Source organism: Terrapene carolina, unplaced genomic scaffold, assembly GCF_002925995.2.
Source record: "Terrapene carolina triunguis isolate 2854851 unplaced genomic scaffold, T_m_triunguis-2.0 Scaffold369, whole genome shotgun sequence".
NCBI classification, from domain to species: Eukaryota; Metazoa; Chordata; order Testudines; family Emydidae; genus Terrapene; species Terrapene triunguis.
In genome coordinates, this window is record NW_020664720.1 from 142,246 (window position 1) to 161,250 (window position 19,005).

The 19,005-nt window shown below is 52.0% G+C and overlaps 1 protein-coding gene across 1 annotated transcript; it reads left to right on the forward strand.

The window, feature by feature from the left end:
* Positions 1-4,930: 4,930 nt before the first annotated feature.
* On the forward strand, positions 4,931-10,973 carry LOC112117564 (C-type lectin domain family 2 member D-like). The gene is made up of 5 exons (XM_024215558.1): positions 4,931-5,009; positions 8,105-8,221; positions 9,079-9,260; positions 10,529-10,632; positions 10,823-10,973. The coding sequence occupies exons 1-5, from the start codon at positions 4,931-4,933 to the stop codon at positions 10,971-10,973; spliced, it is 633 nt and encodes a 210-aa protein (XP_024071326.1).
* The last annotated feature ends 8,032 nt before the right edge of the window (positions 10,974-19,005 follow it).

Consider the following 19,005-nt stretch of genomic DNA (forward strand, 5'->3'; position numbering starts at 1 on the left):
GAGGCTTAGGGACACCCAGAGCATGGGACTGTGTCCCGGACCATCTTGGCTAATAGCCATTGATGGACCCATCCTCCATGAATGTATCTAATTCTTTTTTGAACCCAGTTATAGTCTTGGCCTTCACAATAGCCCCTGGCAATGAGTTCCACAGGTTGACTATGCATTGTGTGAAGTAGTTCCTTAGGTTTGTTTTTAACCTGCTGCCTGTAGCGTCATTGCGTGACCCCTGGTTCTTGTATTATGCGAAGGGGTAAATAATACTTTTTCTCCAACATGCATGATTTTATAGACCCCTATCATATCCCTGCTTAGTTCTCTCTTTTTTTTTTGTTTTTTGTTTTTTTTTCCAAAGCAGAACAATCCCAGTCTTTTTAAGCTCTCCTCATATGGAAGCTGTTCCACATCCCAGTCATTTTTGTCACCCTCCTTTGTACCATTTCCAATTCTAAAATATCACTTTTGAGATGGAGCTACCAGGATTGCATGCAGTACGGAAGGTGTGGGTGTGCCCTGGATTCATATAGTGGCATTATGATAAGACAGAAAATATCTCTCCCATTCCTAACAGTCTGTTAGCTGTTTTGACGGCCGCTGCACATTGTAGCTAGTTCTTTGAAAACATCTGCTTAGTAACTCCAAAATCTTTCTTGAGCGGTAACAGCTAATTTACACCCCCATCATTTGATATGTGTAGTTGGGATTGTTTTCCAATCTGCCTCCTTTTCCTCAGTGTGCACAGACAGACGGCTGGGGGCGGGGAAGGCAGGTTCTGCACTGGCATCCTGCAGTGTGGGCCCTGGTTTGTCCCCGAGTCAGGGGATCTCCCTGGTAGGGAGCAACGGCGGGATGTCCTTCCTAGGCGTGGGGTCCCCCCTACGAGCGCTGATGGGCTCCACGTCAGAGCCGAGCCAATCAGAAAGGGGAGTGAGGGTCTGTGGAGCCAATCGCTTCCTTGGGGATGCGCACGCAGGAGGCGGTTGTTGTACTGCGCAGGCTCCAGGTCTGCAAGGGCTCGGGCCGCCGGCTCGGGTCTAAGGTGAGGGCCGGGCAGCGCGTGTCTCTGAGCTGGGTCAGGGACGCGCTGAGTCAGCTCCAGGGATGCGGCCACCCCCAGGCACTGCCCTCTCCCCTTCCTGGTGAACCTTTGGCTCCGGCTGCTGGCGGGTTGGCGGCGCAACCAGCTGGAGATAGCAGGGCTGGGGCTGCAGCATCTATCGCAGGTGCCGGTTTCCCCATGTGGGGTGGGGGGGGGGCAGGAGCAGGACCCCGCCGGAGACAGGAGAGGGGGAAGCTGGAGGGGGGTTGCAGCTATTTCCCTTCCCCCACACCCCCCGGCATCATGGCGGCAGTGGGCAGGGCTGGAAGGGGGGAAGGAAAGCGGAAACAGGTTCCCTGTGGGGCACCGGAACTTCTGGAGCAATGGCGGCCCTTGGTGAGGGAGGGGAACAGCCCCGAGCCGCCCGCGGAGGAACACGGGCCTGGCCCAGCGACCTCTGTGGCGGCCGTGGAGAGCTCAGCCCGGGACTCAGGGGGAGCACGTGAGCACGGGGCAGGACATGCAGTTGTAGCCCTGGGTGTGCGTAACTGGGAGCCCAAACAGCCCCCGCCCGGTCCCAGAGCTCTCAGTGCAGGGAGGGGGAGTCTGCCCCCCCAACCCATGCAGAGCCCCCTCCCCCCACACCTAGCCCCCAGAGCTGTCAGTGCGTGGGGGTGGGCTGATGTCCCTCCAAGCCCTACACTGGGGTAGTCAATAGGCGAACCACGGGCCAATCCGGGCCACCAAACACTTTTTTGAATGGACCGTGAAATCTTTTTATTTACTTATCATTACAGTTATTTTTTTTTTGGTATTATTTTCTCTGGCGTCTGGATCTTTACTACACCTTGACCAAGAAATGTGGACCTTGACAAAAAATAATGGACCACCCCTGCCCTATGCAGAGCCCCCCCGCCCCACTTCCAGAGTTGTCAGTGCTGGGGGGGAGTGAAACCCCCCAGCTCCATGCAGATCCCCACCCCTCAGAGCTGTCAGTATATGGGTGGGAGGGAGCAAGGCAGATTGATTTAAATTAACCAGATTTTAAATTTCCATTGTTAATCATAATTTAAAGCAGCAAGCAGGTACCTCCACTTAAACTGACAGTTTTCATCTAGTTTGCCATTTTTACTTTTTAGTTACTTTTCCTAAAGGGAGGCTGATTCTCATAAACTGATAACCATTAAAACCTGTAGGTCTACATCTAAATAAAGCGTTTACAGTAAATTTGATATTTTTTCTTAACCAGGAGGATACACTGTATCTATACATATTAATTGCTTAAATAATAAAGCTACATGTACAAGTATTCAGATTTTTAACTTTTAATTCTTGTGAATTTTTTTGTTTTTGGTCAAGCTTTATTTGGATGGAATCAGAATTCAATTAAACTTGAAAATTCAGCATTTAAATGTTTTAAATAAAAATACCTTAAATATGCTGGATACGTTAGGGGGAAAAAAGGTTATCAAAACATGTTTTGCATTTAAAACTGATTACTTAAAGTCATGTATCGTGGCCATGACCAGGGATCTTAGCTGCTATGATGATAGAAATAAATAAATAACAAGGTAATAATTACCTGTAGTTAATGAATTGAACTGATTGTTTTTAGTCACCATGGGTGGGATCAGCAAAAGTACTTAGATGCCTAAATCCTAGTTTCGTCTGCGCTGCAATCCACAAAACTTCAGATGAACCCGATAGGCCCCTAAACTCCCTTGGCACCTAAGTTTATGAGACTAAAAGTTCTCTAGGTGTCTGTTTTAGCCTTTGAGGACATGCACTGCTGCCTCTTGGGACTCATCTGGACATCCCAGGTGGTGACCTAACCACTGGACTAGAAGTTATAATGTGGCATCTCCTCTTTCTCTGGCTTTTGTGGTCAGTAGCCTCCCTGTGGTTTAGGTGCCTATTGCTGAGAGAGGGGCAGGGTTTAGGACACACCCCACTGGTAAGTATCTCCCATTGATTGGCTTAGGTGGCTCCCCACCTAACAGACTGGCTCCCCATTCATTTTATAGGTTTCAGAGTAGCAGCCGTGTTAGTCTGTATCCGCAAAAAGAACAGGAGTACTTGTGGCACCTTAGAGACTAACAAATTTATTAGAGCATAAGCTTTCGTGGGCTACAACCCACTTCTTCGGATGCATATAGAGTGAAACATATATTGAGGAGATATATATACACACATACAGAGAGCATGAACAGGTGGGAGTTGTCTTACCAACTCTGAGAGGCCAATTAAGTAAGAGAAAAAAAACTTTTGAAGTGATAATCAAGATAGCTCAGTACAGACAGTTTGATAAGAAGCAAGTGTGAAAATACTTACAAGGGGAGATAGATTCAATGTTTGTAATGGCTCAGCCATTCCCAGTCCTTATTTAATCCTGAGTTGATTGTGTCTAGTTTGCATATCAATTCCAGCTCAGCAGTCTCTCGTTGGAGTCTGTTTTTGAAGTTTTTCTGTTTTAAGATAGCCACCCGCAGGTCTGTCATAGAATGGCCAGACAGGTTAAAGTGTTTTCCCACTGGTTTTTGAGCATTATGATTCCTGATGTCAGATTTGTGTCCATTAATTCTTTTGCGTAGAGACTGTCCGGTTTGGCCAATGTACATGGCAGAGGGGCATTGCTGGCACATGATGGCGTATATCACATTGGTTTTATAGGAGCCTATGTGCCTAAATCAGCTTTGTGGATCACACTGGTGTTTCTTGGATTTTCTAGCCGCCTAAAAGCTAGGAGCTGTGAGGCAATGCCTGAGTCCTTTGTGGCTCCCACTCCATGTTGGTTAGGACTTTCGAGCAGTGGCTCTCAACCTATTTACCATTGTGGGCCACATCCAATAGTATCTGTATGGCCCTGAGGTGTCGCATGGGCCGCAGCCGTGTGCTAATTGGGCCGCAGGTTGAGAACCACGGCTATAGAGCTCCCCTTCTCACACCTAGTTTTCATCCATAGATTGGACGAGCAAAACAAGCTTTGCTGCTTTTTCAACTCCCAGTCGGTTTCTTAACTTTGAATAAACTGAAATGAAGAGAATAGTCTCTGCACCTGCACAAGAGGCTACTGCTGTCCAAAGCTGCTTTAACAAACTCTGTCACCGGTGCTTAGCCAGTGACTGGCACCAGTTCAGTGACTTGACTTTCTTCAAAACTTCATCAGCAAACATGTTCTGCTGGAATATTATTCCTTTTAATTTAAGTTATTTTAATGGATTATGGTAAGTTTAGGCCTTAACATACTGTTATTTCAAGTTTAATTTTAAATTGGTTTCTTTTAAAACCGTATTTATTTAAATAAAAACAAATTTTAAACCACTGATTTTTATCCAACTGGGGGGAGGGGGAGACTGTGTCCCTGAGAGTCCTTCCAAGGTGCTGTGTCTGTGCCCCTCTCAAAGCTGCATCTCAAACTCACCCCCCACCCCAAACTTCCCAGAGTTGCCAGTGCAGGGGGAGGCACTACACACAGCTCTGCATTGTGTGCCCCTCACTCCAGACATAAACGGCGTGTGCACATCCCAGCCTGCACTCCACACCCAGCGTCCGTGTGTCCCTCTCCTGCCCAACTCCCAATTGAGGAGTGAGAGGAAATGGGGAATCTTCAATGAGGGGCCTGATGACACAGGAGGGGGTTATGTACCACACTGTGCTGGGCTTTTGTTCTGAGGGACGGGGGGGATGGGACACCACAGACAAACCCCACTGACCCTTATACTGTCCTGACTCTGTCATTGCAGATTCTAGGTCAGCTGGGAGAGGAGCCAAAGCCAGGAACACTTTAGCTGTCTGGAACCGACTCTGCCATGGCTGCGTAGAGCCATTTCCTGCAACTGGCTCCGAGTTGATCAGAGCCCAGCACCCACCACTGCCTCACTGAGAGGAGAGATGGGGGAGGGAGCGGAAGCAGATCCCCTTGGACAGCCTCTTACCAATGCCATAGACTTGAAGAGTGGAGGAGAACCAGGTAACTGGAGGTTCCCTGCCTAGGAACAGGCTGGAGAGAGGAGATGCCTTTCAGGGGTGGGTGTAGCTGTCTTTCCTCCTCCTCCCACCCACCCCCGCCCCGTGCAGCAGAGGCTGTATTGCTCCAATGGACTCGGCTCGTGCTGCACATGCTCTCTTGTGTGGCAGGTGCACGTATGGTTTCTAGGACTGCACATGTTCTACCCCCTTGAAAACGTTTGGCTCATGTCTTCCTGGGTCACTCTTGTCACTGCTCTTTCCTTCTGGTTGGTTGTCCTTCCAGTGTGTGAGTTGAGGTGTTTGCACTCATAACCCATGCAGACAGGGCCGGCTCCAGGCACCAGCTTGTCAAGCAGGTGCTTGGGGCGGCCGCTCCGGAGAGGGGCGGCACGGCCAGGTATTCGGCGGCAATTCGGCGGACGGTCCCTCACTCCGCCTGGGAGCGAAGGACCTCCCGCCGAATTGCTGCCGCAGATCGCGATCGTGGCTTTTTTTTTGTTTTGTTTCGTTTTGGCTGCTTGGGGCAGCCAAAACCCTGGAGCCGGCCCTGTATGCAGAGCCTGCCTCCGTGCATGGCCAGGAGCAGGTGTAGCTGCCTGTAGCCACAGCGCATTCACTTGTGTTTTGCCAGTGAATTTATCATGCCCTCAGATGTCTCTGGGCGCTAGGGAAGAGGATTTGCTAAGATTGAACTCCAGCAGGGGTTCCCTGGATTCACTCTCCCTGGGACGCAGGCGCTCTTCCAACGTTCCTGCCAACCTTTGGTTGTTAATTATGGCAACTCTGGATATTCATGTTAACCATATAAATGCTCAATCCCTTTAACTTTCCTAAATTCTTTCCATCAATTTCCTGTGGCAGTGAGTTCCACAGTCTAATTATACATTGGCTGGAAAAAATAGTTCCTTTCCCAACTCTTTAATCTAATTGAATATCCCTGTCACACGGTCTGCACAGGTTTCCACTCTCCCATGGGAGGGGCCTGTGTTGGCTTTCTTCAGTGCTTCACCTAGCCACAGGGCCCAGGTCGCCCACACCCAGCCGGCCGCTGTAGCCACCCATTCGAAAGTCCCCAGGGATGCATCTGGGTCATCTGTGGGGCCCATCTTGCAGAGCCCCACCCCGGCATCCTGGTCCTGTCCCCCAGTGCCAGACTCACCACCTTTTGGAGGATCTGTTGGGTCGCTGACTGTTCCCTGATAAACTCCTGGAGTGTCTGCTGTTGGTCTGCCTGCCATATCATCAGGGCCTGCCGTTCTGTCTGTTGGGACTGTTGCATTTCTTGCACCGTGGTCACCAGCCATTTTAGGGTCTCCTCCATGCCGGCAGCCACTATTAGCGATGGCTAGGAGGATCCTGGACAAGCCCCCAGTGTCACAGGGTCTACACAGGTTTCCACTCTCTCATGTCTGGGCCCTGTGTTGGCTGGTTAAACTAAAGAGTCCCCACGCCTTCTTCAGTGCTTCACCCTTGTGTCTTTATTTACAGTGCAACAGTGTTATCTCCCCTTCTCCCCCAACAGCTATCCCCAGTCAGACCCTCCCAGGGTCTCCTGGCCCGTGAGGCTCCTTTCTTTTGGTGAGGTGACAGAGATGTAACCCTCCCAGGCTAGCCTCCTGATTGAGCTTTCCTCAGGGCTTTTATAGCCCTCCTCAGCCCAGCTGTCGCTACTTAACTCAACTCATAGGAGTGAGCCAGCCCTCATCTGGGCCTGTAGCTGGGCTCTCTGCTGACTACCTGGGCCCCCTGCACCTGGCCTTCCTACCAGACATTAGGGCTTTAGCCAGCATTTTAGCAGGGTGTTCAAGGGGTTTACCCCTGCCCTGCCATAATCCCCTTGTGACATTACTGACATAACCTGTGACCATATAGATCATTGTTGCAACCACTGTTATATATTTGCAGCAAATATTATACAAAGGTTGTTGTGTAAGGTGTCTATGGAAAGGTTATGATTTGCTGGTTATGATTAGGCTATCTGTGTGTGTGTGTGAATTTTTGTAGTTGAAGTTATAAATATTGGCTATGTACTTGTATATCAAGGTGTTTTGATTCTAAGAAGCCTCAGTAAAACATTTGGTCAGCTAACTCTTGAGAAGGGACTATTCTCAGTAAGTGCCCAAACAAGAAACACTTAAGAGACAGTGAACCTTGGGAGATGCCAATCCACATCTGAGCTTTCCTGAAAAGGTTCAAACTAGCATGTAAACAATGGCTTCAGCCTGCAAACTGAGTCATGCATGGACATGTGACTTGCCCATGTGACTCCAGACTCCATCTTGCTGCTGGAATTTTCCACAGTAAGAACAAAGAGGTGTCCTCCTAGGGCAGAGAGTATTAAAAGCCCTAGAAACTCCTCCATCTTGTCTTCCCTCCTGCTTCATACCTCCGGAGGGACTTTGTACAAACTGAAGCTCTACACAAAGGACTGATGACCCATCCCAGCTGGGGATGTATTCCAGAGACTTGATTTGAACCTTCAGTTTATTCCATCACTGCTACAAGCCTGAACCAAGAACTTTGCCATTACTGTATGGAATTGATTCCATTTAACCAATTCTAGCTCTCATCTATATTTCTTTTATGAATAAACTTTTAGAATCTGTTTATCCTGTCCCCTCTCATTCACCTCCATCTATGGTGAACAATCCTAGGCTTTTCAAACTCTTGTTGTGGATTTTCCAGGCCCTTGATCATCCTCCTCTGAATTCTGCAGGGTCCTTTCTGGGGATTAATTGAGCTGGTGATTTGGGGCATGATGTTCTCCTTTGCAGTCTGAATGGGAGTTCGAGTTAATATTTGTGTCCAGAGCTGGGACAGAACCATTTAAGATGTCAAAATAAATATCTGGTGTGTGTCAGATCAGAGCCTGATGGCAAACAATTCTAGTTTGAGTCAGGATAGCTCAGTGGTTTGAGCATTAGCCTGCTAAACCCAGGGCTGTGAGTTCAATCCTTGAGGGGGGCCATTTAGGGAACTGGGTTTTAAAAAAAAAAGTCTGGGAATTTGCCATGCTTTGAGCAGGGGGTTGGACTAGATCTCCTGAGGTCCCTTCCAACCCTGATACTCTATGATTAACAGGTTTTGATCTTCCAGGTCATCCAGCTAATTCCAGCTCCAGAAAACCTGCAGTATGGGAACGTCCAGCTGTCCTCAGAGCCATAACCGTGGTTATGACGGTCGTCGTCATTGCTCTAGTAGCAATTTTGATAGGTAAGTTCCCAACCCCCGATGATTCAGTCTCTGGGTGTGGAGCTTTCTTCCTTCGCGGCTCACAGGTCCACCTCATCTGTCCCTGGCCTCTCTGCTTTAGCAGTCAGGTCAGACAGGAGTCTCTCTAGGCCTCCCCCACTCCTTTTCCCCCAGGGCCGGTGGAGTGTCTGGGGCTCCCCACAGCAGCCCGGGTTCCCTGGGTGGCTCTTACCACACCCCAGCTCTGGCTTCTGGCCTGGCCAGGTGGCAGAGCCTCGGAAGGGAAGAGGAGCAGAGGGTGGGGCCCCATGGTGGGGGGAGGGGAACTAAGGCCCACCTCAGCCCCCCATGAGGCTGGTGCCGCTAGCAGGGGCTGTGCGTCATGGCGGGGAACTGATCCCCCTTCTCAGCTCCCCAGCTGTGAAGCGCAGCCCCTGCCTCCGCCACCACTGTGCCTGCCCGAGACTCTACGCCCAGGTTAACAAGTGGGCAGGCCTGGCCCTCCCGCGTTAAAACATGGGGGGGCATGGCCCCCCTTACTACTCCAGTTCCAGCGCCCCTATCAGACATACTCCTCCCTGGCTCTCACCTTCCCCATTCCCTTCACTGCACACTTTGTACATCCCCAGCCCGATGGGGGCTGTGGCCTGGTTGGCCTCTGGCACTACCGCAGTGTGTGTGTTATAACAAACTCCAACTACACTGCTTGTCGGATTGGTGGCCATGTCCTCTGAAGCAGCTGTTGCTGACCACTTTCAGACTGGCCCCTCTCTCCCATCAGTCTGATCCCATCGGGCAGTTCTTGTTTCTGGCCCTGCTTGTTCTCCACAGAGCTGAGAGACGGGCCGATCTCTCACCTTGTGTTTTGTTTTTTCCAGTGGAAAAATCTAGGCCGTCTCCTCCATGCCCCCCTGCCGCCTCCTGGTGCCCGGACGGCTGGATCCGGATCCAAGGGAAATGTTACTATTTTTCTAAGGCCGAAGGGAACTGGACCTACAGCCGGAGCTTCTGCTCGTCACACGCTGCCTCCCTGGCTGGGATTGAGAGTCCGCAGCAGCTGGTGAGAAGCCCGGATAGATGCTTTGTGCCAAGCCCAGCGATCGCTGGCACCACAGACAGGGCTGGAGTCAGGCTGGGCTCAGCCCCTGTAGGGCAGAGAGGAGCCCGGGTGCCTTCCAGGCTGGGCGGCCAGAGTCAGTGCGGTTCTGGCAGCTGAATCCTGGCTGGACCTGGGGCTCCAGCCACCTCGACCCTGCATCTGCCAGAGCCCAGGTGGGAGACTCCCCCTGTGCAGGGCTGGGCTGCCTCAGTCAGCTCCAGGCCAATGGGCTGCCTGGGGGGTGGAGGGGGTGAGAACCTGCCCCCCCCAGCTCAGCCCCGCCCCAGGGTTCCCTCCTGGGTGGGGCGGGGGGAATCCAGCTGAAGGTGAGGCCGGCTTTATTCCTCCTCTTCTCTAGGGTTGCCAACTTTCTAATTCCTGACAACTCAACACCACTGCCCCACTCCTTTCCCCGAGGCCCCACCCTCTGCCCCGCCTCTTCCTCCAAGGCCCCACCCTCTACCCCACCTGCCCCCACTCCAATCACTCGTTCCCCCATTCCCCGGGACTCTCCTGCCGCCCGCAGAGCTGAGCTGGGAGGAGCTGACATGGAGCCTGTCCCCCTGCCCAATCGGGGCACAGGGGGGCACGGCAGGGGTCAGTCCCTGGAGCGAGGGGCTGGGGAAATTGGGGCACAGTAGGGCAGCGAGAGGCAGACAAGTCTCCCCCCTTCCCCTCAGACGGCGCTGGTCCGGTACCTACTTTGGAAACCGGTCCAGCAGCCAGCAAGTTCTCTCCATCAGGCTGCGGGATGGGAAGAGTCGCAGCTGCTAAGCAGAGCCTGCTCTTCCCACCCCCTGGTGGTGGAGGCTGGTTGCTACAGGTAAAGGCTGCCCGTTTCTCTTTTCGACCAAACTTTCTGGTAAAAAAACGGACACTTGGCAACCCTACATTGTCCTCTCCTCACTTCCCTGCCCTGGTGGCAGGGATATCTCTGCCCTCACCCTCCAGCTCCCTTCTCCCTCCTCCCCCCCGGCCCTGCTGTGCTCTGAGAAGGGGCTGCTGGGCGGACAGTGACCTTGCAGCTCAATTCCTGCTTCACCCAGTAGGTGCCACAGCCCCGAAAAGAAGACTGGGGAGGGTGAAGGGTTAATACTTACTGGTTCCCTTCACCCAATAACAAAGGCCAAAGTCTCTAGAAATCTCCCGCTGCCCACAGCCCTGGTGGGTGTTGGAGCAGCACAGAGTCAGGGCCTAACACAGCTGATTGCGTCTATTGGGTTTCTAAGGGTTCCCTGCTGCCCTACAAAGGCAAACTGGACCACTGGATCGGCCTCCGGAAGGACACGGGCCAGGTTTGGAAATGGGTCAACGGGACCGAGTTTGACCATCGGTGAGTCTTTTTCTCTGTGTTGGTCAGATGTGATGTAAATGCCCCACTGGCTGCTTTAACTTCCCCTCTTGCCGGGAGCGGGGCCTGGTGCTCGTGCAGGGAGGGGGGGATCCTGAGGGGCTGTGAATGCAGCAGCTCCCTCCCTGCCTGGCACACACTGACTCTAGCTCCAGTTGTCTCTGGGTTACAGGTTTGAGATACAAGGAGGACCAGACTGTGCGTTTCTGGACGAAGACCTCAACGTCATGACCTCCAGCTGCAGCTCACTGAGAAAATGGATCTGCAGTAGACCTGATACCCCTGTGAAGGGAGAGGAGCATGGAGTGGGAGGGGATTCGTGAGCTCAAGGGAATCAGAGACTGTTAGGATATAATGCTCTAATAAATGTGTTAGTCTCTAAGGTGCCACAAGTACTCCTGTTCTTTTTGCGGATACAGACTAACATGGCTGCTACTCTGAAACCTGTTAGGATATAGATATTCAAGGCAGTCTGGCCTATACTTTAAGAATTTAGGTGTATTCTTATCACTTAGCTAGTTATAGAGGTGTAAAAGAAAGAATCAAAATCACTTTTTGTATGTGTAAGGGCCTTCTCTCACTGTGACAGTCTGAGGCCTGGTTCTTAGGCTAAGGCCTTCGGCTAAGCGGCAGAGGCAGCCATAAACTGGGAAGTGAACGGTCACATCCTCACATTCCAAACGTGTCACATGGAAATAAGATGCTATTGGGCTGTTAGGAATATCAGGACAGGATTGTATTCCTATCACCTCCAGAGAAAGGAAAGAGCCTAGAAGATGTAAAAGGAAATTTAGGTTGATAGTTTTCTGTCTGCTAAGAACTCACTTATCAATAGACACAGCTGGGAAACCCTTATGTCTGTATAGATGTCGTTGTGAAATCCTCACTTCTGTATTGTTTTGTATGTTTATTTGCATGGTCTCTGTCTGGTTCTGTAATTGTTTCTGTCTGCTGTATAATTAATTTTGCTGGGTGTAAACTAATTAAGGTGGTGGGATATAATTGGTTAGCTAATCATGTTACAGTATGGTAGGATTGGTTAGTTAAATTTCAGTAAAATGATTGGTTAAGGTATAGCTAAGCAGAACTCAAGTTTTACTATATAGTCTGGAATCAGTAAGTAAGGCGGGGAATGGGAACAGGGACTGGGGGAATTGGGATCATGTTTTATTAAACACACCTGAAATCATCCCTCTCCCAGAGGGGAGTCTAGTAGCCAGCGACCCTTCCAGGCCCTCCCTGTGGGGTTGGGATCGCCCCTCTGCCTAGAGCAGGTCCTGTTTGTTTGAATCAAAATGAAGGTTGTGAATCTATTTCAACTCAGCATTTGTGTGTCCTAAGTTCTGTCGCAGTCTCTGGAAAAACCCCTGTGAGCCAGTGTGTGGGAATCAAACGTTCCAGGGTGCGATCCCAACCAGGGAGAGGCTGTGTCACCGCTTGCCCTGCAGCCTGGCGTGCCTCACGATCCTGTGCAGAAGCTCCCAACCTGGGCCAAACAGCCTGCAGGTCACACCCTGAGTGGCTGTGGATAGCCACAGCCCTGGTCCAGCAGCCTGTCAGCAAGCACTAGCCCCACTCTGGCTTCCAGCAGCCTTGATCACTACTTGCAGGGTGACCCCAACACACTCCCAGTCCTGGACTTTCCCCCAGAACATGTTCTGCACTGTCCAGCCCTCTCCTGGACAGCCCAGATCTACTATGTCCATTGCCCCTCACAGAGGAGCAACATACACAGTCTGCTACATTAAATAGAGTTACACTAAACAACCTAGACTTGGTTCAAGGTGATGTCCCTCACCACAGGTTCACAGTAACGTTGCTGACCAAACTCTCAAGCCAGGATCTGCTCCCAAAGTCCAACATCTTTTTCTTTTGTTATCTTAGGTGAAAAGAGAGAGCTGGGTAGGGAGAGGGAACATGGGGTGTTTTTGCCCCTCACTTTTATAGTCCAGTCCCCCTTTGAGATGCAGTTTCCTGAAGGACACCCCCCTCAAAGCAAAGTTTATTCCAACAGTAAAGAAGATGACATGATGTCTGGTGGTGAAAAGTTCTGTGCTGTTTCTTCTCTCCTGTTTCCTGAAATGCAGATTTTCCTTGTCTCCTGTCTTCCCTCTCTCACTGTCTGAGGACCCTGTTTACAACGTATATGTAAACTGAGTGAAACACACATTCCTTTGTTTAAGATCTGCTTGACCAGTTCTTCCTAAGCAGGGCTATATGTGTCAGAATGTGTGCTACCAATATCATTTAGGGAGAATTCATAACTTTACATATAATGTTGCTACATCCATTTCCCCATGATATTATTGACCAGCAAGTTATTAGTTTTCAGATGATGCCTTTAAAAAGTGTATTTTGTATAAAGATTATGACACTAGTGTGTAGGGGTGTGAATATTATATTACAATAGTGAATACAGCTGTGGTCACCCTCCCCCATGGAGTAGAACACAAGCATCGAGAAGCCATTCATAAATTTGACACACTGGTCCCCAAAGAGACTGCAGGGGGTTGCAATTTCCCAGACCCTCTGCTGGGGATCATCTCTTCAGCGCCAGCCTGAAATTTCCCCCCTTGCTCAATTCATCCCATTGGCTCCAGTTGCCCCCTGGGGCCTTTAATGATTTCTTGCACTTCTGGGGTTTGCACCCTTCAGACTGGGTCATGGCTCCTTGCTGTATCCACAAACCGCAACACGTTCCTGTCTGCAGACTGCAACCCCTGGGGTGCCATAGGTTGGCTTTGGCCCTGGGTGTTGGATTTTACATGGTGTTGGCACTTTCAAGCTTTGTTCATCTCCACTATCTACAGCCAGCAATGCAGCTGTGCTGCCCTGTGAGATACAGACTGTGGATGTCTTCATGCAAACCCAGCCTCTGAATTTGTGCCTGGAAGCCTCCTTTTGTGACAATGTGGCCCTAGAGACAGCTTGCAACACTTTTATTTTATTTTTTTCCAGGAGGTTCCTCTTTCCCCTCCCTGCCAAAACTTGTGCTGCCCCTGGTCACTGACTGCCGATTCTCACATCCGCAGGCTGCACTTCAGGGATAGATTTCTTTAAGGAACTTTTTAATGTAAAATATTTTCTTACATGTCTTCTTTAAAGATACTGCAATTCTGGAATGTTAATTTTAAACAAATGCTAATTATTGCAAATTCCAGAGGGCAGATTGTTGCTGCTTGAGTTAGGTGCCTTCTCCGTAGCTTTTTGAGCAATCGGATATTTATTGCACTTATTGAAGTGGTTTGTGTCCTGCACGGAGGTACCCTAAGTGACCACTAGATGTCACTGCACTGCAGCAAACTGCTGAGAGAGAGAAGGCGCTGAGGTTACCTGTTGAGGTGCTGTAAGCTGATTCACACACAAATTGTTTCAAGTGGAAATGGAAATCTTTTAGGCCAGTGCTGCTGTTGCATTGATGGGTGATTCTCTCCCTGGTACCCTTGTTCTCCAGTGAATTCAGAGATCCTTTGATCTGAAAAACTTCAGAACAGCATGAGCATGAACCACAACTACTACTTAGGGATCAGCAAACGGAGAATGAGGGTGTGTGTAAGAAACCATTGCATACTGTCGCTATCAAATTCAGAACCGGGCCAGAGAGATGGAACAAAACTGGGAGGGAGAGAGAAAATCTCGTTCATTACATAGCATAAGGTGCTTTCTGCTTTTCCCCACACAGAACAGAGAAATTGTGAGAGCTGGATCACCTGGGGTCTCTGTATCACGCTATAGCACCACGCTGTTGTGTAATATTTTTCCTTTTGTGGTAATCATGAAGTGCCCAGGATATTATTAACAAGAGCGTTGGAATCCGAAATGGAATCACCATGGAAATGGGGGGGGGGATTTTAGAGTGTAGCATTTTGCACAAATTAATTTTTAACTACTTACTCCAAACACCCGTCACTATCACAGCACCTGCCAGGATGAGGATCCCAGCTGCTCCAAGCCTCAGAGCGAGCCGATGCCAGCGTGGCCACTGAGGGTGATCTGTAAGAGTCAGTCTTTGGTGAAATGTCTTCAGCCCATAGTGAAAGAAATAATAATGGGCACCCGCTGTCCTGTGGCGCTTTGTGCAGCACCCTCCAGTGTTCTTGTAAGAGACGTGTTTAGGCTTCAACACAGGTTTATTTGTAAAAATAAATAAATAAATAAACCTGTTTTAATTTAAATAATCAAAATTTGATCTGTTCTGATTTTTTTTTTAAGTCATAGCTTATCCACCCAGATGAGACCCATCCCTGGGCTCAGTTTATTACTAAAACCTGGCGCAAATAGTCCACGGCAAGGTTCCAAAACATAGTCCATTTATCACCCCCAGCGCATATAGTCCTTAAAATCTCGTGACATCTGGTCCATCAGTGGAGCACACGCCAGTGTCTTCCACCACACCTGGGCTCTTCTTTGGTCCTCTCCTGTCCTTCTGCCAGGTCAGCCACCCCAGCTGGAGCGCAAACCCACTCTTCCCAGCAGTAACCCCCACAGCCTCTCCCCTGGGAGTTCATCCTCACCAGGGAAATATCCAGCACTCGCCCTGTTCTGTTACCTTTCATGTCTAGCAGATCGGCCCTGCCACTGCTCCCCTGGCCCTCAGCTCTCCCTGGCTCCAGCATGGGGACATCAGTGGGTAAATTCATCTGCCACTCCCCTGCCTTCAGCCTTCCCCAGCAACATCCTGTAACTTCCTTCAAGGACCTCCTCCTCCTCACTGATTCTCCCTGACCCTCTACAGCTCCAAGCGCTGCCCTGACCCCTTAACCGGCCAAACATGGATCACCTGTTCTAGCACAGGGGCACTGGACCAGCGTCATTTAAAAGGGTCAGCTTGTTACTGTGTGTCCCTTCCAACGAGCTCCTGTACCCGTTTGGGAACCTCTGTGCTGGGCCACGATCTGAGAGGGGAGAACCCCAAGGAGGGAAGAGGCTGGTTAAGCAGAACCCAGGTGGGAGCAGAGAACTCAAACTAATGGCATTAAACTGAGCAAAGGGAAAATATCATCTAGCCCCGAGGAATCTAACTCTGGAGATCTATTTGCCCAAGGGAAGCCCTGGGGAGAGTCTGTAAAGAAGACAGACCCAGCCTCCTTCATCTACAGGTAGTGGAAGGTGTGTCCCCAATAAAGCTTTTCCAGGCCTCGTTCCTAAGAGTCTCCAAGTTTTGACTCCACAGCACGTCCCTTCCCCATTGTACAGGCGTCGGGTTTGCTGCAGATCCAGCGTCTCCCTGTGCTGCACCGCGAGCTGCCGAACCAGCCCTCATCCACCAGAAAAGCACAGTCGCCGCCTCCTCTTATCGGAAACCTGTAACACAGACCCCAGGGGTGGGAGTCAGGGGGGGCTGGGCATTGCCCGTCAGTCACAGACAGGGGGAGACGCCACCACCGGGCGGGGCAGCCAGAGGAGCAGCTGCACCCAGAGGCATCGGCCGGACTTTAGACTCCTCCCTGGCACAAGGGGAAAAATAAAGGTGTAGGAAACACAGGTAGTGGCTATTGCAGGGCAGGGAGAGGAGAAAGCAGGTGGGGCTGGAAGACGACAGCTGGGGCTTCCAGAGAAGTCTTTGTGCTGGTAGATATTAGGCACGACTTGCGCACTGCTCAGCTTTGCCTGACGCTCTCCCCGCGCCCCAACTTTCTCTCCAGGCCCATTCGGCCCAGAGGGGAGAGAATCCACAGGCCTCTCCCATGGCAGCGAGCAGCAGCAGCTCTCTGCGGAGAAGAGTTTGAGCCGATCCTCCCCAGGCTGCTGGGGGACTGTCAGAGAGGCCGGGGGCCTGTTTCAAACCCCACGGCCTGTCAGGACAGACTGTTAGTAGTGAAATGAGATTTCTCCCTACAGCCTCAAATTACCCCAACAGTGAAGGACCCTGTTCATCTCCGCACACCACTCCTCGGAGTGGGCTTAGGGAGTCTAACTTCCACCCGGACAACCCAATGGGGATGGGGGAGCTCAGGTTAGTGTCTCCTCCAGCAACCTCCCTTGTGCCCAGAACTGTGGTGCATTGTAAACCCCGTGGGGCAGGGACCATCTTTCTGTTCTGTGACCGTACAGCACCTGGCACTATGGGGCCCTGGTCTACGGGCGCTACGTTACTACAAATTACAAACAATGATAACACTGCGCGGGGGACTCAAACGCTGCTGGAATATTGGTTTTAGTCCATGAAAACCAAATACCAATAAGAGCCCAGACACATTCCCACACCCCCAAACAACCTTGGTTAAATATAGTCTTCGTCTTTTGGCAGCACGGCAGGCACCTGTGATCTAACCCAGAAAATGTTACTGGAGGGACACTGTAGCGAGGGGGTGTGGCCTCCCTCCCTGATGGGCGGAGAGAGAGCCACGACCGCCCCCCTGGTGGGCCGAACCGGGATACCTGCGGCCACCCCTTCCGGAAGCAGAGGGGCGGGGCAGGAACAGGAACTATATAAGGCCGGCCCACTAGCTCAGTTGGGGCAGAGCTGCCGGAGGAGCAGGATGTCTCTCTCCTGCTCCTGGACCTGATGGAGGCTGCTCCTGTGCCAGAGACCCGGAAGGGCTGTCAGAGCTGCCAGACACCAGGGACACCGAGGAGCTGTTGGGGCTACCGCTTGCCCTTTACCCGAGCAAGACCGACGACAGCCCTGGAATGCAGGTACCTGGACTGGGAGTGTAGGAAGGAGCCCAGGGAAGCTGAAGAGGGTTTGGCTCTGTGACTGATTGCAAGCCGGCCAGCTTATGGTCAGATTTCCCCGCTGACTCAGTGGCAGACCACTCTGCCACTGTTAGGGCCCTGGGCTGGGATGCTGTGGAGTGGGAGGGCCTCCGTCCCCCTACCCACCCACTGTCAGGGGTGGCAGCCTCCCCACTTTGGGGTCAGGAGACCAGCACTGGTCTGGCACCTGTCTGAACTAGGACGCCAGATGGTTTGCTGACTCTCCCACCAGAGAGCTCATCTCCCCTAAACTGGTGTGTGGCTCTGCATGACAGCCGGCCAGAGCCCCTTACCTGAGCTGATCACTGCCCTGCCCTGACTGGGGGCCGTGGGCGAATACACTCTCTGCGCCTGCCTGAGGGACAGCCGGCCAGAGCCCCACTGGATCACTGCCCCGCCCTGACTGAGGGCCCCGGGCATACAGCCTTATCGCTGCTCGGCTGGACTGCAGGCCTGGGACACTAACTGAGCCAGTTTTCCCCTGAACCGAAGTGCTCTGGAAGCATCGTAGCGAAGGGGCGTGGTCTCCTGCCCTGACAGACAGGGAGAGAGCTGTGACTGCCTTACAGAAAGGGACTCACCGGTTGTCGAATTCGGTGCCGTTGGGCCACATCCAGGGCTGGCCTGGCTCCCTCTGGAGGCCGACCCAATGGTCAAGGAAGCCCTTATAGGGCAGCAGGAAATCCTGAAAAATAAGACAAGTCCGATTATGTTTCGGCCCCTGGCTCTGGTGCTCGCCTGCCCCTGTGGCTCTGTGTGGCCCCTTCTCAGAAGTTCAGGTTTGGATGGGCCACCCGTAGTTTGCCAGCTGAGAGCCCCGGGTCCGATGACGCCAGCCCAGCCCACGCTGGAGGGAGTGTGAGAACAAGGCCCAGTCTAACGAGCCAGCTGTGGGTCATGAAGACAGGACTCAGTAACAGCAGGAGTTCTCCCCTCCACTGGTCCCCTTCTAGGTTTGGTAGGGATCAGAGCTGGCAGCTCCACTCCTGTGACAGCAGCTTCAGCTGGTGAACCAATCACTGGCTGAGAATCCCGGTTTGTTGGACGTCCCATCAGACTGGGGCCTGCTCAGCTGGGAGCCTGGGGACATGTGCAGGAGCCGGGGGCTGCTCAGAGGCCATTTTATCCCATCTGTCTCCATCCCCACATCCATGATTACATGGACAGACCTGCCCCTGCCCCATCCTTCTCCACTCCCCTCTGGGGCTGGGCAGCTCCTGGGCTTTGCAGGCACCTCTGCACCTCCTTGCCAGGCTCTTCCCAGCAGCTTTGCACAGAGCGACCCCCCCCCCCCACACAGACAGGAGCCCCCCAACCCCCAGAGAGGCAGGAGCTGCTCTGAGGAAGGGCAGAGCTCACTCCCTGCACAGCCCAAGAGCCTTAGTGCTTCCCCCGGCAGGCACACGGAGCCCCCACCCCACTGAGCCACTGGCTGTGGGGAGCTGCAGAGGCAGGTTCTCCACTGGCCAGGAGCTGACCAGTCCGGCCCAGCCCTACAGAGGGGGATCCTCCCGCCTGGGGCTCTGGGAAAGGGGGGGGGGGGCTGGGAGTGAGTGATCCTGACTGTGAGCTCTGCTCCAGACAGGCCTGGGATTCAGCCACCAGAAACACTCTCAGGAGAGGCAACCGGGCAGTTTCTGGAACCCCTGGGGCTGA